General features: G+C 44.8%; 1 protein-coding gene across 3 annotated transcripts in view; it reads left to right on the top strand.

Moving 5' to 3' along the window:
• The window catches only part of Dgkd (diacylglycerol kinase delta), a 104278-nt gene that overhangs the window by 54673 nt on the left and 29300 nt on the right, over positions 1-20305 (top strand). For all 3 annotated transcript variants that reach the window (XM_052750492.1, XM_052750493.1, XM_052750494.1), the window contains 2 exons: positions 19016-19120; positions 19544-19676. In XM_052750492.1, coding sequence (XP_052606452.1) covers positions 19016-19120; positions 19544-19676 — 238 coding nt within the window. The remainder of the gene's footprint in view (positions 1-19015; positions 19121-19543; positions 19677-20305) is intronic.

The raw sequence follows: 20305 nt of genomic DNA, 5'->3' as shown, positions 1-20305 counted from the left end.
GAATTCAAGTTTTAGAAACGAACATCATCTGTTCAGACTTAACTTTGTTATAGCTGTATCTTCTTCCTCCAGCTGTGTCTGTTGGAGGGAGACGTGTGAGCTTTATGAGAGGGTTCTCTCTTTCTAGATCATGCCTAAACAAAGTTGGATTAACTGCTTTATTGTTTTTCTAGTTCCACCCTTGGGATTTCTGGGAAGCTGCTCTGTTTTCACGGATGTGGGACAGTGTCGTGGCTGTGCATGATCAGGGAGATGGCTCCTCAGTCACTCCGGCTGCTTCAGCCACCTGCAAGCCAGGCCTGCTCACTGTGGCAGCTCACATCCTGGTGATATGTTCATGACCTGGTACACAAGGCCTCTGAGGCAGGGTTTACCTTGGGGAAAGAGGTTTTGAACTGTTTTCAGGTCTTTTCAATCTTAAATCCTGTAGTTAGAATGCCTTCCTCCTCTCCTCTTCTCTCCTCTCCTCTCCTCTCCTCTCCTCTCCTCTCCTCTCCTCTCCTCTCCTCTCCTCTCCCCTCCCCTCCCCCTCCCCTCCCCTCCCCTCCCCCTCCCCTCCCCTCCCCTCCCCCTCCCCTCCCCTCCCCTCCCCTCCCCTCCCCCCCTCTTTCTTTCTTTCTTTCTTTCTTTCTTTCTTTCTTTCTTTCTTTCTTTTCTTTCTTTCTTTCTTTCTTTCTTTCTTTCTCTCTCTCTCTCTCTCTCTCTCTCTCTCTCCTCTCTCTCTCTCTCTCTTTCTTTCTTTCTTTCTTCTTTACAGTCTTTTTGACACACCAAGAGGAATAAGGAAGCAATTGTAAGTTTGGTCAGAAGGAAAAGATGTACTACCTCTGATATCTGAATCACATGAGGAACGGGTGCCTGTAGAAGAGGAAGTGTCATTCTTTGGTACTTGTTCTTGTATGTGGTGACTTCTCTGCCTTGGGATGTGGTCTAAACTGGCCTTTTCTGGGTATTTGACAAGTGACAGCCTCTGGACCAAGTGTGTGATTTCATCAAGGACTTACAGAGGACAGACAGGCAGCTAGATTGGTAGGACTTTTTTCTCTTAGGACACTGCACAGCAGCTTATTGCATGCAGGTTCTTGGCATCTATAAGAGGCCTACTCATGTACCCTTTGCATCTTAAAGGGCCTGAGGTATTCATGTATTTGCAGCCAAGATCTTGGGCCTAGGATTAGGGTTTCCTTGTCAGGGCTGGCAACTTAGAAGGACAGCTGTGCTTCTCAGGTTCCGTTCCCTTTCTCATCTGGATTTGAAGGATAGCTGTGTTAGAGTCAGTTTCAAGTTTGTGTGCCATTACATCTGTCACAGGGTTTATTGGCAGGCACTCAGTCCCTCCAGGAGAAGCCCCACAAACCTACCTTGAATACCCATTTTATTTGTGTGAAAGGAGATAAGCACAGATGGACTTCCAGCAACAGGCACTTGCTGTGATTCTTTGAGCTCAGTTCAGACTGGTCCTGAGAGGACCTACATGATGACTTTGTGACCGTGAAGAGGACTGTCTCAATGTGAACATCCTGGCCTTGTCTCTTTAGTCCTTTAGCTGGACTCTACTGTGACAACGTTTGAGACTTTCATGGCATGTGTGCTCAAAGGAGTGTAGTCATGATGTTTTTCTCCTCAGATATTTTTCCTTACTCAGCTTGCTCCTTTTCATCATAAATCTTCATCAGAGTTATAACTAATAACCACACAACAGAGTCTGTAGTAGGCTGTTTTGAGATTTCCTCTGCACTTTATCTTTAGGCAGACTCTTTAGACAAGGGCAAAAAGCAGCCACTTTTTTCACCAAAATATCACAAGACCAGTCTCTAGGCCACATACGGACATTTTTCTTCTCTGAAACTTCTTGATCCCCACACTTCAAATCATTCTTAGCACCACTGTCTTCCGTGCTTCTACTAGTCCGGCCCACTAAGCAGTGCTTAAAGCATTCCACTGCTTTCTTAACCCAAAATCCCAAAGTCCATATTACGCCAAACAAAAACATGGTCAGGCCTATCACAGCAATACCCCAGTCCCTGGTAACAATTTGTCTTAGTTAGGGTTTTTATTGCTGTGAAGAGACAGCATGACCATGACAACTCTTATAAACGAAAACATTTAATTCGGGTGGTTCACTTACGGTTTCAGAGGTTCAGTCCATTATCATCATGGCGGGGAACATGGTGGCGTGTAGCCACCATGAGTTCATATGTGCAGCTGCCCTCTTGTGTTCGGAAAGCTCTGTTTACCTGTCATCAACCACTTCTGGCTCTTACAATCTTTCTGACCTATTTTCTGCAACCTTTTGTGGGTTTTTTGTTTGTTTGTTTTGTTTTGTTTTGTTTTTTTGGTGGTTTTTGGTTTTTGGAGATGGGATTTCTCTCTGTAGCTTTGGCTCTCCTGGAACTTGCTCCATAGACCAGGCTGGCCTTGAACTCAAAGAAATCTGCCTGCTTCTGCTTCCAGAGTATTGGGATTAAAGACATGCACCACCATTGCCTGGCCCTGACCCATTTTCTAAGAAGGTCCCTGAGATTTGGTGGGAGGGGTGAGCTGTCCCATTAGGGCTGAGCCCTTTATAGTCTTATTCTCCGCATGTTAGCCACTTGTGTGTTTCTGTGCTACTAATCTGTTGTAAGAAGCTTTTCTGATGAGGGCTGAGAGATGCACTCATCTATGGGTATAGCAGTAATTCATTAGGAATTGTTATAATACTATGTCCATTTAGTAGAATAATAGTAGGTTTTCTCCTAGGTCCTGTGATCTGTTTCATCACGGAGTTTTGGTCCTGAAAACTGTGCCAGATATGGGTTCTATCTCATGGAGTGGGTCTTAAATCCAATCAGAAAGTGTGTGGTTACTTCTCTAACATTCATGTACTAGCGGGCATATCTTGCCAAGACAAATGTTATAGATCACAGGGTTCCTCTTAAGTAAGACTGATTACTTTTCTTTGTCTGGTAGTGTGCATAGCACCCTCTAGCACTGTGAAATCTAGCCAGTAGGGATGAAGCTTCCTGGTTAGTACCCACTTGATTTTCTCCAGGTTTTATGACTCAAGTGTGTGGTATTTTCAGTAATAGGGTCTTATTGGCAAGTTCTGGAGGGTAACCAAGAGCAATGGCAATGTAATGTTTGGGGACCCTAGGGGACCTAACAACTCAAAAAGAGGTTCTTTTCTTCAGCTTTACTGTGTTGTTGTCAGGTTCCTTGATATTGCTGGCTGTTTGAGGTTAGAGTGTCACTACTGAGGCAGTGAGTTAATTTATTTTTGACAACTGGGAGATAACTAGACGATTCCCTTCCTTTGCTTTCTGTGATGATGAAGATGGTATCTCAGCTAAGATTATATTTGGATATTTAGCTGAAGAGTTAGAGGTTTCTTTTTCTTCCATAGAAAGGCCTGGTTTAGCACGGCAGTGGAGGGTGGAAGCTCAGCTCCCTGCTGTGTTTTCTGTCCCCACTGTTCTTAGGATGAGGAGTCCCCGCAAGGTTTCTTTTGGAAGCAAGATGCCTGCTGCAGGGACCAAGCAAGGGCCAGTGGGTGGCTGCTTCTGAGTCTCCTGTGAGAATGGTGCTGGAGGCCCACCTGGTGATGTCAGCCTAACTCTTCCTTTGCTACCCCAGCTGTGTAGTGTTTTGTCTGGGCCTAGGCTTCATCAGCTAGAGAGCTGTGTTTGAGGAGGGGTTGCCTTAGGTGCAGGGTTTGTTTGTTTTTTTTAACTTTGATTGTTAGTGTGTGTGTGTGTGTGTGTGTGTTTACACATGCATACCATGACATGTGTGGAGATTAGTTCTCTGCTTCCATCATGTGGGTCTTGGGGATTGAACTTAAGTTGTCAAACTTGGCCTCAGTGCCTTTACTTGCTGAGCCATCTCACTGGCCCTCAGAGAATGGTTTTGTATGGACAAGTGTTTTGTGTGCTGTGGTGGTTGAATGAAATGTCCCCCATAGTCTTTGGTGTTTGAATCCTTGGTTCTCATTTTGGGTAGTTTAGGTTGTGTGGCCTTGCTAGAGGAAGTATGTCACTGGGGGCTTTGCGAGTTTAAAGGTGTCACTCATTTCAAGTCCTCCCTCTTTGCTTGCTGCTTATTCAAGATATGAGCTCAGCTGTTCCTGCCGCCCTGCCTACCTGATGCTGTGCTTCCTCATCATGAAAAGTAGAAAAGTAGTTAATGCAAATACTGTTTGCTGTAGACTGAAAAATATAGAAGATCAGAAGAAAGAGGAAAAAATGATCCAGTAGTCCCGTGAGATGTGAACTTCTAGGCATTGTATGCCCTGCCTTTAATGGTTCTTTAAAAAAAAATACATTGTATACTATACATATGTCATTCTCTATGTTCATCCAAGCCTTTTTATTGTGATAAAGTACACATGACATAAAGATTGCTGTCTCAATTGTTAGATGTGTGTGCTCTGAATATGCCCTTCACTGATCCCTGTGGATTCTGTACAGCCTTTTGCTTTTGGTTTGCATCCTATGCTGCTGTGGTGGTTTATTTAACTCCTGCAAGCGTTGAGCTTAGAAACATCCCCAAGACTGACTTATGAGTAAAGGTCCATTACTGCCCTTGCTTCTCTGCTCTGGGCAGGGTCACTGCTTAGTCAGGTCCACTTCCAGTGGTCAGAGGACTGCACACAGGCTTTGAGCTGTGCTGGTTGCCTAAGAGCAACCCCTTTAATTGTACTGTTGTCAGTGGTGTGCTTGGGCATATACAGAATTCCATCAGATAAATATTGGCAGAGAAAAGCGGATAAATATGGGTTGGTAGCTGTCAGAATTGAGGCCAAAGCCTTTCCATCCCCCTCTCCCCTCACTATCCCTTATAGCCCACAGCAGGAGCCTTTCTGCTGTCCCAGCTTTCTCTAGCAAGGTTCTCAGGATTGATAACACCCTCCCCACAGTATAGATGCAAGCTCTGCTTGGAACTGCTTATTTTGCCTTTGCCCTTGTTTCTGGAACTTGCCCACAGTGACTTCTATCTATTAAGCTTTTTTTTTTTTTTTTTTGGTTTTTCGAGACAGGGTTTCCCTGTGTAGCTTTGCGCCTTTCCTGGAACTCACTTGGTAGCCCAGGCTGGCCTCGAACTCACAGAGATCCGCCTGGCTCTGCCTCCCGAGTGCTGGGATTAAAGGCGTGTGCCACCACCGCCCGGCTCTATTAAGCTTTTATATGAAGTAAAGACCTAGCTAGTCAGTGGTGGTGCATGCCTTTAATCTCAGCACTAGGGAGGCAGAGGCAGGTAGATCTCTCAGAGTTCCAGGATAGCCTGGTCTACAGAGTGAGTTCCAGGACAGCCAGGGCTACTACATACAGAGAAACCCTGTCTTGAAAAACCAAAACCAAAACAGACAAACAAACAAACAAAAAGAGGTAAAGACCTAAACTTACTGAGAGATGTTTCCTTATAGGTTTAAAATTTATATATTAACAAATACAGGATTTCTGCCATTTCCTTGATTACAGTTGTGTAGGGTCTAAATGGCTGCCCCAGACTTCTGATGATTTTCACTGTATATTTGTGCATAATGAGAGAGGTTTTAGGAACCTAGTGTATCCTAGCAAAAGACCATGGAGTGTATCCATTATGCTATTTCATTTCTATCTCCTTTTCTGTAAGTATTATAGCTGAGAGTCTAGAAATGAGCAGTATTATGCAGATCTCAAACATGGATTCTGAAGCATCAATGGGGAGAAGGAGTTGGGGGTGCATGCTCCTGAAAGGGACATTTGGAGACACATTGACTGTTGTGTGCTGCTGGCCTCTACAGGATGGAGTACAGGATGCTTGTTACACAGACCCTCAACTCTACAGATTTTTTTTTTTTTGGTTGTTGTTATTGCTGTTGTTTTTGTTTCATTTTGAGTTTTGGAAACACAGTCTCACTATATATAGCTTTGGCTGGCCTGAAAGTTAGTATGTATAGACCAAGCTGGCCTTGAACTCAGAGATCTGATTTCTGCATTCAGAGTGCTGGGTTTACAGGTGTGTGCCATTATACCCAACTACTGCAACTTTGTGGGGACACTGTTACAGAGAATTATTTGGCTCAAAATATAGTAATGTCAAGGTTGGGAGGTCCTGATACAAACCAGTAGTTTTCAGGTCATGTCCTGTAATGAAGGGTACATGAGAATGTAGGTTTATGAAGCCTATCAGTTATACACTCTTTGATTTGCTTTTGATACTATTACACCGGGAGGCTCTTTCTGTGCCGCCAGTGTGCTTGTCATCTCTTAATAGTCTGCCGTGTATGTCCATCATGGAACACTTATAACCTCTCTGGTTTAGACATCTAGAGTAGTTATCAGACCTCCTGAATAGAGCCTGTTTGTGTTTTGACTTCTGCATGCTGGTCAGCTGTCACAGATGGCTGCAGGAGATGTTCCACTGGATTTCAGCTCCTGAACCAGAGGTTCCTTCTGTAGACGCTTCCTTTCCTCCCGGAGGCACATCCCACTCACTCAGCCAAGGTCGGCGCAGACAGTTTCTCACAGCTGAGCACAACTGAATTTAATGAAGCAGCAGCAGATATGAAAAAGATAACCAAATGTTCATCATTTTTCATTTTTAGATAGAACTTTCTCTTCTTGCTTTATTTTACTTTTTGTTTCTTTAACAAAAAACTTTTGGATAGATCACATGCTGGGCTGTTTGCTCCATGCCTGGGCTTCCTGGACTGGAAGGGTAGAATGGGCAAATGGCTTTGCTTTGGTGGCATCTGCCAGCTGTGATGCAGCCCTTCCTTGTCTCCAGTTCTTCTTTTTTTTTATTACATTTTTTTCATACAATATATTCTGATCATGGTTTCTTCTTCTCTGACTCTTCCCAGGTGTCCTTTCTTTCCTTCTCTCTTTAGAGAGCAAACAGGCAAACAACAACAAAAAACAAAACCCCAAACCAAATGAATCAGAATAGAAAAAGAAACACCTATATTCACAACCCATAAAAACACAAAAGCAGAAACCCATAATATACAAGTAAAAAAAAAAATACCAAAACAAAGTAATATGAGACAAAAAGTCCACAAAATACCATTGGGTTCGTTATGTGCTGCTGACTACTTCTGGGCATGTGGCCTGTCCATAAGTGTGGTTAATATATCCAATGAAACTCCATTGGAGAAAACCAATTTTTCCTTTGTAAGTGGGTGTTGGTTGCAGATAGCTTCTTGATTAGGGGTAGGAGCCAATGTCCATGTCCCCCTTTCAGTGTTTCTTGCTCCCAGTTCTGGGGGATTGGAGGAAGCATGTGGCAGCCGTCCTGCCAGGATTCCCTGTCATGGCTATGGACTGGATGGCGGTAACCTGTGGGACCCTGTGGAGGCCTGGACCTGTCTTGAGCTCTTTCTACTCAGGTTGGGCGGGGCAGGTGGGTGGTGGTGGTGGTGGTGGTGGTGGTGTCTGTTTCGTGTTCCAAGGTCTACACACATCCCAGCTGCTGTGAATGGTCTGTCTGGGGTGCTTCCAGTTAGGGAACAGTGCATGGGTACCCAGGGGCCAGAGCTGTACCAGAACAGCAGGATGTGAGTAACAGGAAGTGACAGGAATCGCCCTGGGCGCCGGACCCTTTCTGGGCCACCTTCCTGAGCCAGGAGCTATATTTAGCAGAGCATTTCCCAATCCTGTTCTCTGCAGACACTGCCTGCCACCTCCCCAGTCAGTGACTGGATGGTACAGTTCTAGTGTTATAGTTCTGTGTCCCTGGTCTAGCTGTGTGACCCACAGGTTGCTGTTGACTGTAAAACTTCTTCCCACTTGTGCTGGTTCTCTTGGATGCAGAAACACTTGAAGCTGCTGCAGAGTGGAGAGCAATGGGCCACAGACAGAGCTCACGGGAGACTGTTAGGGTCTCGGGGTAAGAGGTAAGGTTTTCCTGGAGAATGAGAAGGACTGTTTCTGAAAAGAGGAAGGTCTTTAAAGCTTCTGACTTCACGTACATGCTAGAAACATCCTTCTGTTCTTACCTACTAGAAGAAATGCTGCAGATTTCTCTGATTCATCCCAAAGGTTCCAAGCTGTGGCGAAAGGGATGATTTCCCTGTGGTCCCAGAGTAGATGGTGCAGTGTGTAGACCACACCTGCCCTGCCATGTTCTGATCTACTTAGAGCTAGGTTTTCACCCTAAGGCATCTATTCACACCCTCAGCCATATGGGACATGTGTCCACAGTTAGGGAAGAGTATCGAGTTTGTGGTGGTGGCCATCCTTTGAATTCACTGATTGCGTGTTTGGGGTAAGGTGTTTTTTTTGGTCTCTTCTGAAAACTTCCTCGGAGAGGTTTAGATGGTGCCTCCCCTTTCCCTGCCTAAAGCATCAGCTGTGCTTCTGAGACCTTAGCCACTCTGAGGATTCAGGCAGCTACACAGTAGAATGGCATCTGAGAGGCTCTCTGAAACTAGTTGTCTGCTGTAGACTCAGGAGACCCCTAAATATAGCTTCTGGCCCAGGAAGATGCCCCAAGAGAGGTCCTTCAACTGTGGCCTCAGGAGACCCCTCCCATTTCCTCAGCCAAAGAGTCAGTCCACTGGTGTGGTTGCCAACTAGCCTCTTTTTTTTTTTTTAAATTTTATTTATTTGTCTTTATTTTATGTGTGCATTTGTCCATGTGACAATGTCAGATCCTCTGGAACTGGAGTTACAGACAGTTGTGAGCTGCTATGTGGATGCTGGGAATTGAACCCAAGTCCTCTGGAAGAGCAGCCAGTGCTCTTAACTGCTGAGTCATCTCTTCAGCCCATCAGCTAGCCTCTTATATTTCTGAGCTTTGAATATAAACCATAGTTGTATTATTATCTCTGTTCTGCATCTCTATTTTTTATGCTGAAACATTTAAGGCATTCAGAGTCACTCTGCTTCCTAGCCAAAGACACGTGGGTATTCACTGAAGGACGCTCTTGGATAGTCTTTCCCTCCCCAGTCTCACTTCTGTTCTGCTAGCGGTCTGAGTTTGGTGTTCATCATGTTTTGCTTGCTGTTCTATAGGCATATACAGGTGGAACACTAGGCAGTGCTGCCCAGCTGGTTTAAAACTTGAATTAGTGGCATCATGCTTGTATAGCCCCATGTTTCCTAGATTTATTAATTAATGTGAATTATTAATGTGGACCTTTCATTAAGTAGCTCAGGTATGGCCTCTTCCTAATTCTTGGAGTTAAATGTGAATTCTTATAGAGTTCTGTTTACAACTGCAGCCCAGAGTAAAGACCACAAAGTTGGTTTTCATAGGTTCCGTAATGTTCCAGGACTTTTGGAATGTTCCAACCCACTGTCAGTAGGTTTCCCTAGATTTTGCTACTATTAGCTGTGGTGTCAAGGACATAATTATCTTTGTGTTCCTGGCATATAGGCAGAAGTCTCGGGCATGTGTTTCTAGGGATAGAATTACCAGGTCTGCACATCTTCAGCTAGACCAGACACTATTACATTGCTCCCCCAAACTGTGATTATATGTGCTACTTAGTAATAGGATCTGCTTCAAGATCATGTACAGATACCATGGTGTGTACTTACATGGCATGGCTGGTTGCTTCTGGACTGCCAACCTGTAGAACATATTGCTGTCGTGAATACTGTAGAAACTTGTCACATGGTGGTAAGTATTTGTTTATCTGGCCAGGAAAGGAACAGTAAATGATGTGTTTATCAAATTATTCTTTATTAATAAAAAATCAGGAGTCAAATATTGTGGTAAGAACCTGAATGATCAGAGAAGCTGTGGGGAAGTGACCAGTGACCTCCTATCGCTTCCGTTCCTCCATCCAAAAAAGGACTGAGATCCTTTCTAAGTCCTGCTTAACTACTTCCTGTTTCTCTATCTGTCCTCAGTCTTCCAAATACTCTATGGTTAATTTTGGTCCGCTAGTGACTAGCTCCGCCCTCTGATTCAAAACAAACTTTATTGTCAGGATGCAATCAAAATATCACACAACAAGTAAAAATAATAGGTAGCAGGAGCTCTTCAACAGCTCAACTTGTACCTGGTGTCTACCATTGATGGAAATGGCATGTGAGGTGCTAATGAGTGGTTTCATTCATAATGTACCACACTGATGGTAAGATGACGACTTTATGGATGTGACAAGACATTGGCCACAACTTTAATATAGACACTTTGAATCACCGTGTCTAAAGCAGAACTTCTGATCCCATATCTCTCGACTCAGCTTCCTTCACCCCTGGTCTCAACATGGAAGTGGGCCTTATCCATTGCCCGAGGGGGCCTGTTGACTCTTTCTCTTACCCATCTGGCTTGTCCACAACTCCTGTGGACTTCAGAGCACATTAGGGCCCAGCCCTCTTCTCTCTGCCCTAGTGCTGGATTGCTAAGCTGTCTCCCAAAGGCTTCTTGACTGCTGCCTGTCAGTTTTCAGTGGAGTATGCAGAATATTGCTGGAGACATGAGTCAGAAGCTAGCCTTTGTGAAGAAGTTGTTGGATTTTATCATTTCATCTGCAGTAGAAGCTACTGTTTTATGGGGCCTGTATGGCCCACCATCTCTGTCTTGCCTTGTTTAGTTCACCCATTGGATCTCTTCACCCATTCCATCTTTGCTCTTGAGTCACCTGGGTACCACTCCCTGCAGGGTTTCTTTCTTTCTTTTTTTCCTGGTCTTCTTTTCTTATACATCACATTGTGTTCTGTGAGACTCACTTTTGTGTTCTAGTGTTTGTGTACAAACAGGGGTTTTACCTGTTTGTTCAAATAAAAAATACTGCCTAGATTTAGTTCTGAGGAGGAAAGGAGTTAGAGAGGAGGTGGGGTCTAGAGGTGGTTTCTAACTTGGGGTGCTGAGTGGCTGGAGGCAGTCACTCGCCTCTGAGGGCAGTTGGCAAGAAGACTTCAACCCTCCTTTGGTGTACACATGGGACTCCTGAGGTGCCTGGCCGTTGCTCTGCCGTCTCATGTTCCGAGCATTCCTGGTGAAGTGGATGCTGGGTAGACTACTCTCTAGGGAGGGCTCTGCCAACTGTCTTCGTTCATGAATTTCTCAGCTCCACTTATCCCAGACCTTTCTTGGTAGTACTCTGCTGGGACAGGCCAAGTGCCTGGCCATTTGTTACAGCATCTGAGCCGGAGGGCATGGTTCACAGAATGACAATGCTAAGAGGCTTACTGAGTGCTCCCCTTGGTGCCTAGTCCTGGTACAGAGAGCACTGGGATCACCTTTCCTTTGGATATGTGCTGAAGGTGTGTCTGGGACTGTTTCCTTGGCAATCTGGGAGTCTTAACAAGATAAGGGTGCACTTTTGTAAGTGCTGAGTCAGACCTCTTAAGAAATGTGGCCTACTGTAAGGTCACTTCTCTGTTCCCATGTCAGACTTAATTGCTGTTGATCATGGCTTCTTGTAAATAACCTTTTCATTTTGAGTGCCTTTGTATCCTTTACTAGCTTGCCTCAGTGGAGAGCTCTTATACACTGCAGAATGTGTCCTGCAGATATGCTAGCATTGAAACCATCTAGACCCAGCGGATTGCCTTCTCTCTCAGGCGCGTTCCTGCTCCGCTTTGTTTCTGCTCAAGACTTCCTTCTGCAACCCTTGTAGCCACTGGCCTATTTGCCATGCTTATAACCTTATCATTTGGGGAATGTTGTACAAATAGACTCATATGGCACATAACCCTTGGGATTGGCCCTTTTCTGCCCAGCATAGTTTCCTGGAGTTTGACCTAAGTTGTGTGCATCAGTCACTGTTTTTTTTTTTTTTTCTGAGTATATTCCATGGTATTGGGTGTGCCACGGTGCTTATAGTTTATGGAAGGAGAACTTCAGAGTTGTGTTCAGTGATTATGAATAAGGTTGCTGTGACCATCATGGCTATTGGATGGGTTATATGTTCTTCCATAATGAATGCTGAAGAGTGATTGCTGGGTCTTATGGATGTTGCATGTTTAGTTTTTTAAAAATGATTTTGTGACACTTATTTATTAGGGGTGATGGTGGCATGTATCATTGTGTAGTTACGGAGGTTAGAGGACAACTTGGAGGACTCAGCTGTCTCCGCTGTGTGGGTCTTTGGATTGAACTTGGGGTTGTCAGGATTGGTGCAAGAGCCTTTACCTGTTGAGCCGTATCACCAGCTTGCATGTTTAATTCTTTAAAGAATCCGCTATCTTCAGAGTGGTCATGCTGTGTTATATTCTAACTGATAGTGTGACCCAGTTTCTCCACCTCATGTCCAGCTTTTGGAGGTGTTGCTCTGTGTGTGTGGGGGGGGTGGGGTGGGGTTGAGCATAGATATGTATTTGTGTAGAGGCCAGAGGTCATCCTTGGGTGTCATTCCTTGTTTTTTGAGACAGTGTGGTCTCTTACCTAGACCTGGAGTTAGGCTTTCTGTCTTCTCAGCTCTGAGATTACAAGTGTGCCATTATGCCCAAATTTTTATGTAGATTCTGCCTAAGATTCAGGTCCTAGTGCTTGAGTAGCTTTACTGACTAAGCCACCTCCCGATCCCCCTTGTTTGTTTTTATTGTAGCCTTCTTCATGGTGTCCAGTGTTCTTTCATCTTACTGCTGTATGCACCTTCCTTGACTGATGAGTTGAATGGCTGGCTATGTTCTCATTTGCTACTGGCACTTCCTCTGTTGCCACAGAGTGGTTGTTATTTCTGGGTGCAAGGAAGGTAGCTTTGCATCCTCCTTGTCCTTCTCTGGATGCCATCTGGTAGCTGGGGAACAGGTCTATGCTGGAGTGCCCTGGGTATGGCAGGAGTAGGGAGCCTCTTGGCCATTCTTCTGTGGTGGGTTTGTTTTATCAGGCTACCTCTTCTCTGGGCCTTGGCTGTAGAGAGACTTTGGAGGTGGTGGGGCTTTCTCCTACACGAGCGCACGAGCGGTGATGTTAGGTCCTGTCTTCAGCTCTCATTTCCAGGACATCCAGATGTTGAGAACTGAGGAGAGGCCACTGTGGTCATCCTGTGATCCCAGGTCCACCAGCCTTTGCTGTCAATCACCGATGTTTTCGTTGCCCAGGGTTTTCATTTGTTTTTTGTTAGGGAGTAAGGAAAGCTGTATTAGCTGGATTTGCCTTCATGAAATCTGAAGAGCAAGTGTGGCTCAGCATCCAGGCTGCACCCTGCTCACTCTGTGCTTTGCCCTGCTCCACGTGTTTTGGCCTTTGAACATTCTGGGTGCAGGGCCTCACCTTAATGGTAGGAGGCTGTTTCCTGAAACGGTTTTAGTGGTTGTTTCACCCTGATGGTGCATTATCCTCCAGGTCTTACTTCTCTGCCTTCTGTTTTGAACTCTTGAAAAATGTGGTCAGGGTGGGAGGGGCAGCCAGTTGATGACTTACTGAGGTGTGCATTGAACCTCAGGCCACTCACCCTGCAAGAAGGGAATGAGATGAGCTGTCCCACTGTGCTGTGTGAACCCAGAAGAGCTTGAGATTTATTCTTGTTCTCTCCTTGCCCACTGCCTGCTGCTTTGGAACTAGGAACTTTGCAGTCGTCCCTTCTGCCAAACAAGAAGCAGCTGTGGGTAGAGGGCCACTGTGAACCTGGCCTGCCTGGTGCTGCCCCTCAGCTTCCTCATTTGCTGTAGGACTTGGAGCAGCCCCATCTGGCTGCACTGGGTCTCCTCTTGAGAGAGTGAGGACTTCTTTAGGGCGTGAAGAAGGCTCGCTGGGCAGACACTGTAAGTAAAACACCCTGTGGGTCACCCGAGGTTGCAGGTGTCCATCTCTGTTAGTCAGTGTCCGCCAGCCACAGCAGGTGGGACCAGAGCCCGCTTTTAGTTCTGTCTTTTAGACACAGAGTCAGTCATCTGTGTCTAGTGTAGCTTCTTTGTTTTGATCCCAGGGCCTTGTACTAGACAAGTACTCTACCTCTGAGCCACATCGTCAACCCTTGTAGTTCAGTCATCTCCTTAGCCAGTTTTTTTCCCAGCATAATGGTAGCTCTTCTGATACCTTGAGTGTCTTGAGTCCATGTGGAGCAGTGCCTAGGTGGGATCTGCTGAGGGGAGTGATACCAATTTGCCCTTTGTGTCCTGGGAGGAAGATTCTTGTTGTGTTCCTGTTGGCAGGGCTGCAGCTGCTGGAAGTTTCTCCTTGTCTTGTGGGAAATCATGCACTTGTCTGAAGAGATGGAAGCAAAAGTTCTTTTAGACAAACAGATTTTTTTTTTTTTGAAACAGGGTCTCATGTAGACTAGACTGGCCTGGAACTCCTTGCCTTTGCAGGCATTAACGAATGCTGGAATTAAAGGCTTGTACCACCATTCCTAAGTCAAATAGAATTCTCTTCCATAGTCACTTTTCTGGAGCCATAGTGTGTATTGTAAACTTCAGGCTGTTTCTTAACTGATCCTTTGGGTTGGCAGTAAATGGTGCAGAAATGGTAAGAAACAGATGTGAAGTATTTCCTAGCTTCTCAGCTCCCCCTAACTGACACTGCGTTTCCCTCTGCACCACACAGTTGCTGTGCTTGCTTTTGTTGTTTGTATGTCTTGGGAGCTGTGCTGCAGAGGTTCCATCTTCTCAGTGGCAGTGTGGATGTCTACTATATAAACACACAATAATTACTGTAGCCAGTCTCCTGCCATCTTTGTATCTGTCAGCACATGAGTGATTTCTTCTGTCTTTAGGAGTGCTGCTCTGACTAACTTTCTATGCAATGTGTGGTTTCTTAGGCAGGTGAAGGGTAGAGTAAATTTATAGAAGTGCTTCTGCTGAGTTAAAAGTCTGTATTTGAAAGCTTGCTAGGTTTTACCATATGCTCTCCATAAAGGCTGTGTTAACTTATACTCTGCCATTGAGAATCAGTGTAACTGCTATCCCACTGTGAGCTCTGGTAGGTTAAAAAGCGTCTCAGGGCTGTTGAGATGACGCTGGGTAAGGAACTGACTTCTGCAAGTTTTACTCTGACCTCTACATGTGTGTTGTTACATGAACCCTTCCACACATAATAAATAAACAAATGCAAATAAAATAAACTTTTAACTCTAGAATTTCAACTTGGGAAGAATACCAAGCAAATATTTCTATATAGTTAAGATCTGTGTCTAACCCTGAATCATTACAACCCCAGCGGCCTTTCATGTTCATTGCTGGATGTCTGTCTCCTGCTGTCTTTTGTGCATGTACTTTTCTTTCTTTAATTTTTTTACATTTATTTATTCATCTTGTGTGTGTCGTAGCACATGTGTGATGAGAGTCAGTTCTTTACTCCTAGATGTGAGTTTCTGGGATCAGACTCAGGTTGTCATGCTTTACCTGTTCAACTATCTTGCCAGTCCTCAAACATGGGCAGACATGTAGGTTTTCCTTTTTTTTCTGTCTGTCTCCCCTCTTCCCCTCCCTCCCTCCTTCCTTCTTCCTTTCTTTGTTGTTGTTGAAACAGGGTCTCACTATGTAGCTCTGGCTGGCCTGGAACTTGGTGTGTAGACTAGGCTAGCCTCCTGCCTCTGCCTTAGGGTGCTGGACTTAAAGGTGTGTCATACTGTGCTTGGCTACATGGTGTTTTTTTTTTTTTTTAATTAATGTTTTTAAGAATTCCAACCTCTGTATTCTTTCTAAAGTTCAACATACACACATGGGGAAAAAGACATTTCTTGTCTCTGTGGTATCTGTTGGCAGGTGGTATGGCTTGCCTGGAGGGTTTCTCCAGGGAGATGAGAACTGTGGGGCTGAGCCAGGTACAACACTTGGGGTATCAGTCATGAGGGTGCATGAGGGATAGGTACAGACAGGGCAGACTCAGGGTTGTCTGTGGGCAGTTCAGAAATATGGAAGGGGGTAAACTGTTTGGCGAGGAGCAGGGGGATAATTTTATTTGACAGGACTTTGCTGTGATGATCTCATTTCGTTGGCTGGGCTGTTTATGCTAGAACCATTTCAAGGAATGCAGTGTCCACATAGACTGCCTTTTGGTCTTATCACGTGGGCAGTACTGAAGGTGGAGGACTGAAACGCTGACAGTGACTGTGGGAAGGCTTAGGTGCAGAGTACTGGGACAGTGCTTTGCAAGGTGCTGCTGACATACACCCCGACAAGGCTCAGATGTAGTGGGGCCATCAGTAACTGTTTTCAGATGGGGAAATGCAGACACAGGTTGGGAAAGCACCTGCTACAAGTTATGCAGCTTTGGGTGCAGGGGTCAAAATGTGGTATTGATCTTAGGCAGATTGGGTCCCTCTTAAGGGTCTGACCACCCCTTTCCAAAAGAGAAACAGAGACTTACCACATTCAACCATGAGGCCAAGTGAGGTTTGCATCAGTGTCTGTTTTGGGTTTCTTCACTATAGAACAGATGCAGGTTAAAGGAAAGTCCAAACTCAAGTTCCTTGACATCTCTCTGCTAGCTTAGCCTGTACTCTGCTCTTCAGGCTAAGGAAACGACATCATTGATTGTTTGGTTCGGTAACTCACTGGCTTTAATCATAACACTTTTGCAGTGGGTACTGCCCACTTCAGTATGTGCAGGGCTAGATTAGGGGAGGGGGCAAAGATCTGTTTTCCAATATATGCTGAGTCTGGAATAATGCAGCAGTTCCTCTTATAGTTGTGGAAGAAGTAGACATAGCATTGATATAGAAGGGGATGTAAACTCCTCATAGTTCACCTCTGTGAGCATCTTGATGCCCTGTTATCGCTGAGCTATGCAGTGTCAAGTACATATTTTTTCTTTGACTGTGTTTTATTATGCTGATGAAAATGTTCACCTGTTGAGCCCGTCCTAGAGTGAATCATTAAGGAAGAGTTTGCAGACGTTGCAGAAGACCAAGAATAATAAGTAGGGTTTCAGTTCCTGCCATCTTCTCTCACCATGCCTGAAGCACTTGCTAATCCCACTTCTGGGCCTCATATTGTAGTCCTTGTGGCCAGGTGAGCATCTGAGGTGGTTGTAGGTCTGTGTTTCTCCAATGTGAGTTTTCTCTGGGTGGCAGCTTCACTTTCGTGTCCTTGGAAACTCAGCTCTGGAGCACATCAGCAAGCCAGAGGGTGTGGGTGGTGGGAGGGAAGCCCTTCAGGGTCTCTAGTCTCAGGAAAGCCATGCTCCTCCCCTGCTGTCTCTGTCTTCACTTTAGCATGCTCTTGGCTTTTCCCGTGCCTGTGCCCAGTGTACCCTCAGATTCAGATTCTTCATTCTGAGAACCCAGGGAACCTGAGAGTGAACAAAGCTTTCAGTGGAAATCCAGTTCTGCTCATTCTCTGTGGATTGAACCTCAGTTGCTAGAAAGAGCACTGCTTCTATGTGTTTTGAGCCCCAGACAGAATCATAGCCACTTGAATGTCATCTTCCTGAATTGGGTCTTCTTAGAAGTTTAAATAGCTAAGATGGGTAGAAATCCAAAAGTTAAAATCCTTTGATTGTGCAGCCTCCCTGGAAATAGGCATTTTTCTAAACCCGTTGGTGGGAATCAAAAAATGGTCCAGCACTTGCAGAAGGGAATTTGGCAACATTAACAAAGTTACATATGCATTTATTCTCTCTCAGGGAAATTCCACTTCTAGGAATTTGGCCCAGAGATACACTGTAAAAATAGTAAAAGATCATTCACTATGTCACTCCATGAACTAGCAAATGATTTTAAACAGTGCAGAGTTCCCAGTGGCAAACAGGACTGCCTGAGCAGCTGGTGGGTCTGCATCATGGATTGCTGTGCTCCTCTAAGGAAGAACCAGGGGTTATGTGTTATCAAGCATGAAGGCGAGGATATGAAGGCTACAATTAGGAGAGAAAGCAAAGGTGGGAAGTGATGTCTGTAGTATGCTGCTGTTTAGAGAGCGAATATAAATACTTTTTTGTTTTCATGTAGCTTATAAATGGAAGGAAGCTTTTCTTTCTTTTCTCCTCTAGGGAATCTAAATAGAGGGGAAAGACATAAAAAACAGACTTCTCCCCAAACTTTGTTTTGTATATAGATTTGATTTGGAATATTACATGTATTTGTTTATGTGTATGCACACATATTGTACATGTGTGAAGGTCAGAGGACAACTTGCAGGAGTTGGTTTTCTGCTTCCATTGTGCAGGTCCTGGGGCTTGAACTCAGGTCATAGGTTTGGTAGTGAGAGCCTGTACCTGCTGAGCTTGTTGGTCCTGTATCATGATATGATAAAATTAAGAGGTTATGGCAATGTTAATAAACCTTATTTTTTTTTAAATGTCTGTACCTGTTTGCTTCCCATCAGTATTTGAGAACTCTTTTTTTTTTTTTTAATCACACTTTTGACAAGTCTAGATGTCATCTTCTTGACTTTACCAAATGGGTAGGGAAAGAAGCTGTTTCTTCCCTTCCGTGGTTATGCTGATGCAGCATCCCTGCATCCATTATTAGTGTTTTCTCTTCTGTGACTCTGAGTTTGTAGTCTTGCTTCTTCAGAAGGTGGCTTCTCACTAGTTTATAAACTCTCCCTGCCTTCCTTTCCCATTTGCTGGATAGCACCAGTTGTATATCATTCCAGCCAACTTGCTTAGTCCCTAACTGTAGAAGCTGGTTGTCGCATGTGGGACACATGCTCATGTTAGTTTAGTGTTGCTGGAGCAGACTTCCTATGCCATTTAAGTGCTGGCCATTAAGTGAAAGCTCTCTGGAGCAGCAGCTCTATGTTCCTGTGTTTGCTTCTCTTTTCAGTTTTCTAGGACTTCTTTCTTATGTCTGAGCAGTGAGTCCTCAGTGTTCATTAAAGTTGTTAGCTGGTAGATAGCTAATGAAATGCCATTGGCCGTTTGGCTTGAGAGTGAGATTGATTGTTTTTGGTTTTGGTTTCTCGAGACAGGGTTTCTCTTTGTAGCCCTGGCTGTTCTGGAAATCACTCTGTAGACCAGGCTGGCCTCAAACTCAGAGATCTGCCTGCCTCTGCCTCCTGAGTGCTGGGATTAAAGGCGTGCACCGTCGCTGCCCGCCTGAGATTGACTGATCTTAATTTATAGTGACACTTGATAACTACTTTTATGATCTGTTCAGTGTGACTACCTGAGTGAAGTATTTTCCCCGTGAGCACACACACACAGATATAGCTTTGGTAGCTGCCAGCCTTGGCCATGTTCATAGGACATGGAATGTGTTCTTTTCCAGGTCATCACTCCCTGTAGGAAGCTCATCTTGTGTGCCGACAACAGGAAAGAAATGGAAGATTGGATTGCAGCACTCAAGACTGTCCAGAACAGGGAGCATTTTGAGGTTAAAAGAGAAGCATGTTTTCTATGGGTGACTGTTGTTGCCTCTCTTGCTCTTGCTCTAACGGGTCCCCCTTCCCCAGTATCTTCTGAGTGGACTCAGCATGTGTCTTGTAAAATTGAGGCCCAGGGCTCTTTCTTTCCATGGACCTGTCAAGACTGTGGTCCTGTCCTTCATGAATCTGACTTCCTCTCTGGGGTACTTTATGGAATTCTCTTTAGCTGTTGCATGAAAGAATTCCAAAGAGAATTTTTTTTTAAAAAAAAAAAGATTTATTTATTATGTATACAATCTTCTGCCTGCATGCCAGAAGATGGTTGCTGGGAATTGAACTCAGGACCTCTGGAAGAACAACCAGTGCTGTTAACCGCTGAGCCCACCAAAGAGAAATCTTATCTTTGCCCTCTTTATATATCATTCTTCCAGCCTACCCAATATAGTATGGACCATTTCTCAGGGATGCACAACTGGTATGCCTGTTCCCATGCACGGCCAACCTATTGCAATGTGTGTCGTGAGGTTCTGTCTGGAGTCACATCCCATGGGCTGTCCTGTGAAGGTAAGAAAGCTGCATTTGTTACTTTGTGTGAAAGGTGAACTAAGGATTGATAAACTGTTTGACATCCCAACGCAGTCATAGTAAATGAGTATTGCTATGACGGAGGGTGGTCAAGGGAGAAGTGGTTCCCACCACTGCATTCTTCTTGATCTTCCCATAGAAGACTCAGTCCTTGAGTGTCATTTATCACAGAGCTTCTAGAGGGAACAGAAGGAAAGCAGTAGTGAGGAGGGAGGTGTGGGCCCTTTCTGGGTTCTGTGTCATGGATGCAGGAGAGAAGATGCTTCACAGAGTGCAGGGTCATGGGAGGGTTCTGGTGGCAGAGCAGGGGTCACATAGGGACTGTAAGCTCTGACTCATGGCCAGGCCTGTCTTCCATTTATTTTGTATAGCTTGTGAATATGGCTTGTTTTACATTTATTTTCAGTGGATGAAGACAATCCAAAAGAAGAGTATTTTGTAATTATGGAGTTAGATGAACTTCAGATTTCAGTTCTGTAGTGCTTTCTAAGTTTGCTTATCTGCTGGGCAGAGGCTAGGTGCTGTGATGACAGTGGCCAGCATGGCCTGAAGCACCACGTGACGTCCCTCCAGAGCTTATTATCCACCCCAACTTTACTAAACAGTCA

Source organism: Peromyscus californicus, unplaced genomic scaffold (genome assembly GCF_007827085.1).
Source record: "Peromyscus californicus insignis strain IS unplaced genomic scaffold, ASM782708v3 Scaffold_21__1_contigs__length_65335640, whole genome shotgun sequence".
Lineage (NCBI taxonomy): Eukaryota > Metazoa > Chordata > Mammalia > Rodentia > Cricetidae > Peromyscus > Peromyscus californicus.
Note: the sequence above shows the minus strand (reverse complement) of the source record. Positions and strands in the feature narration are given on the sequence as shown.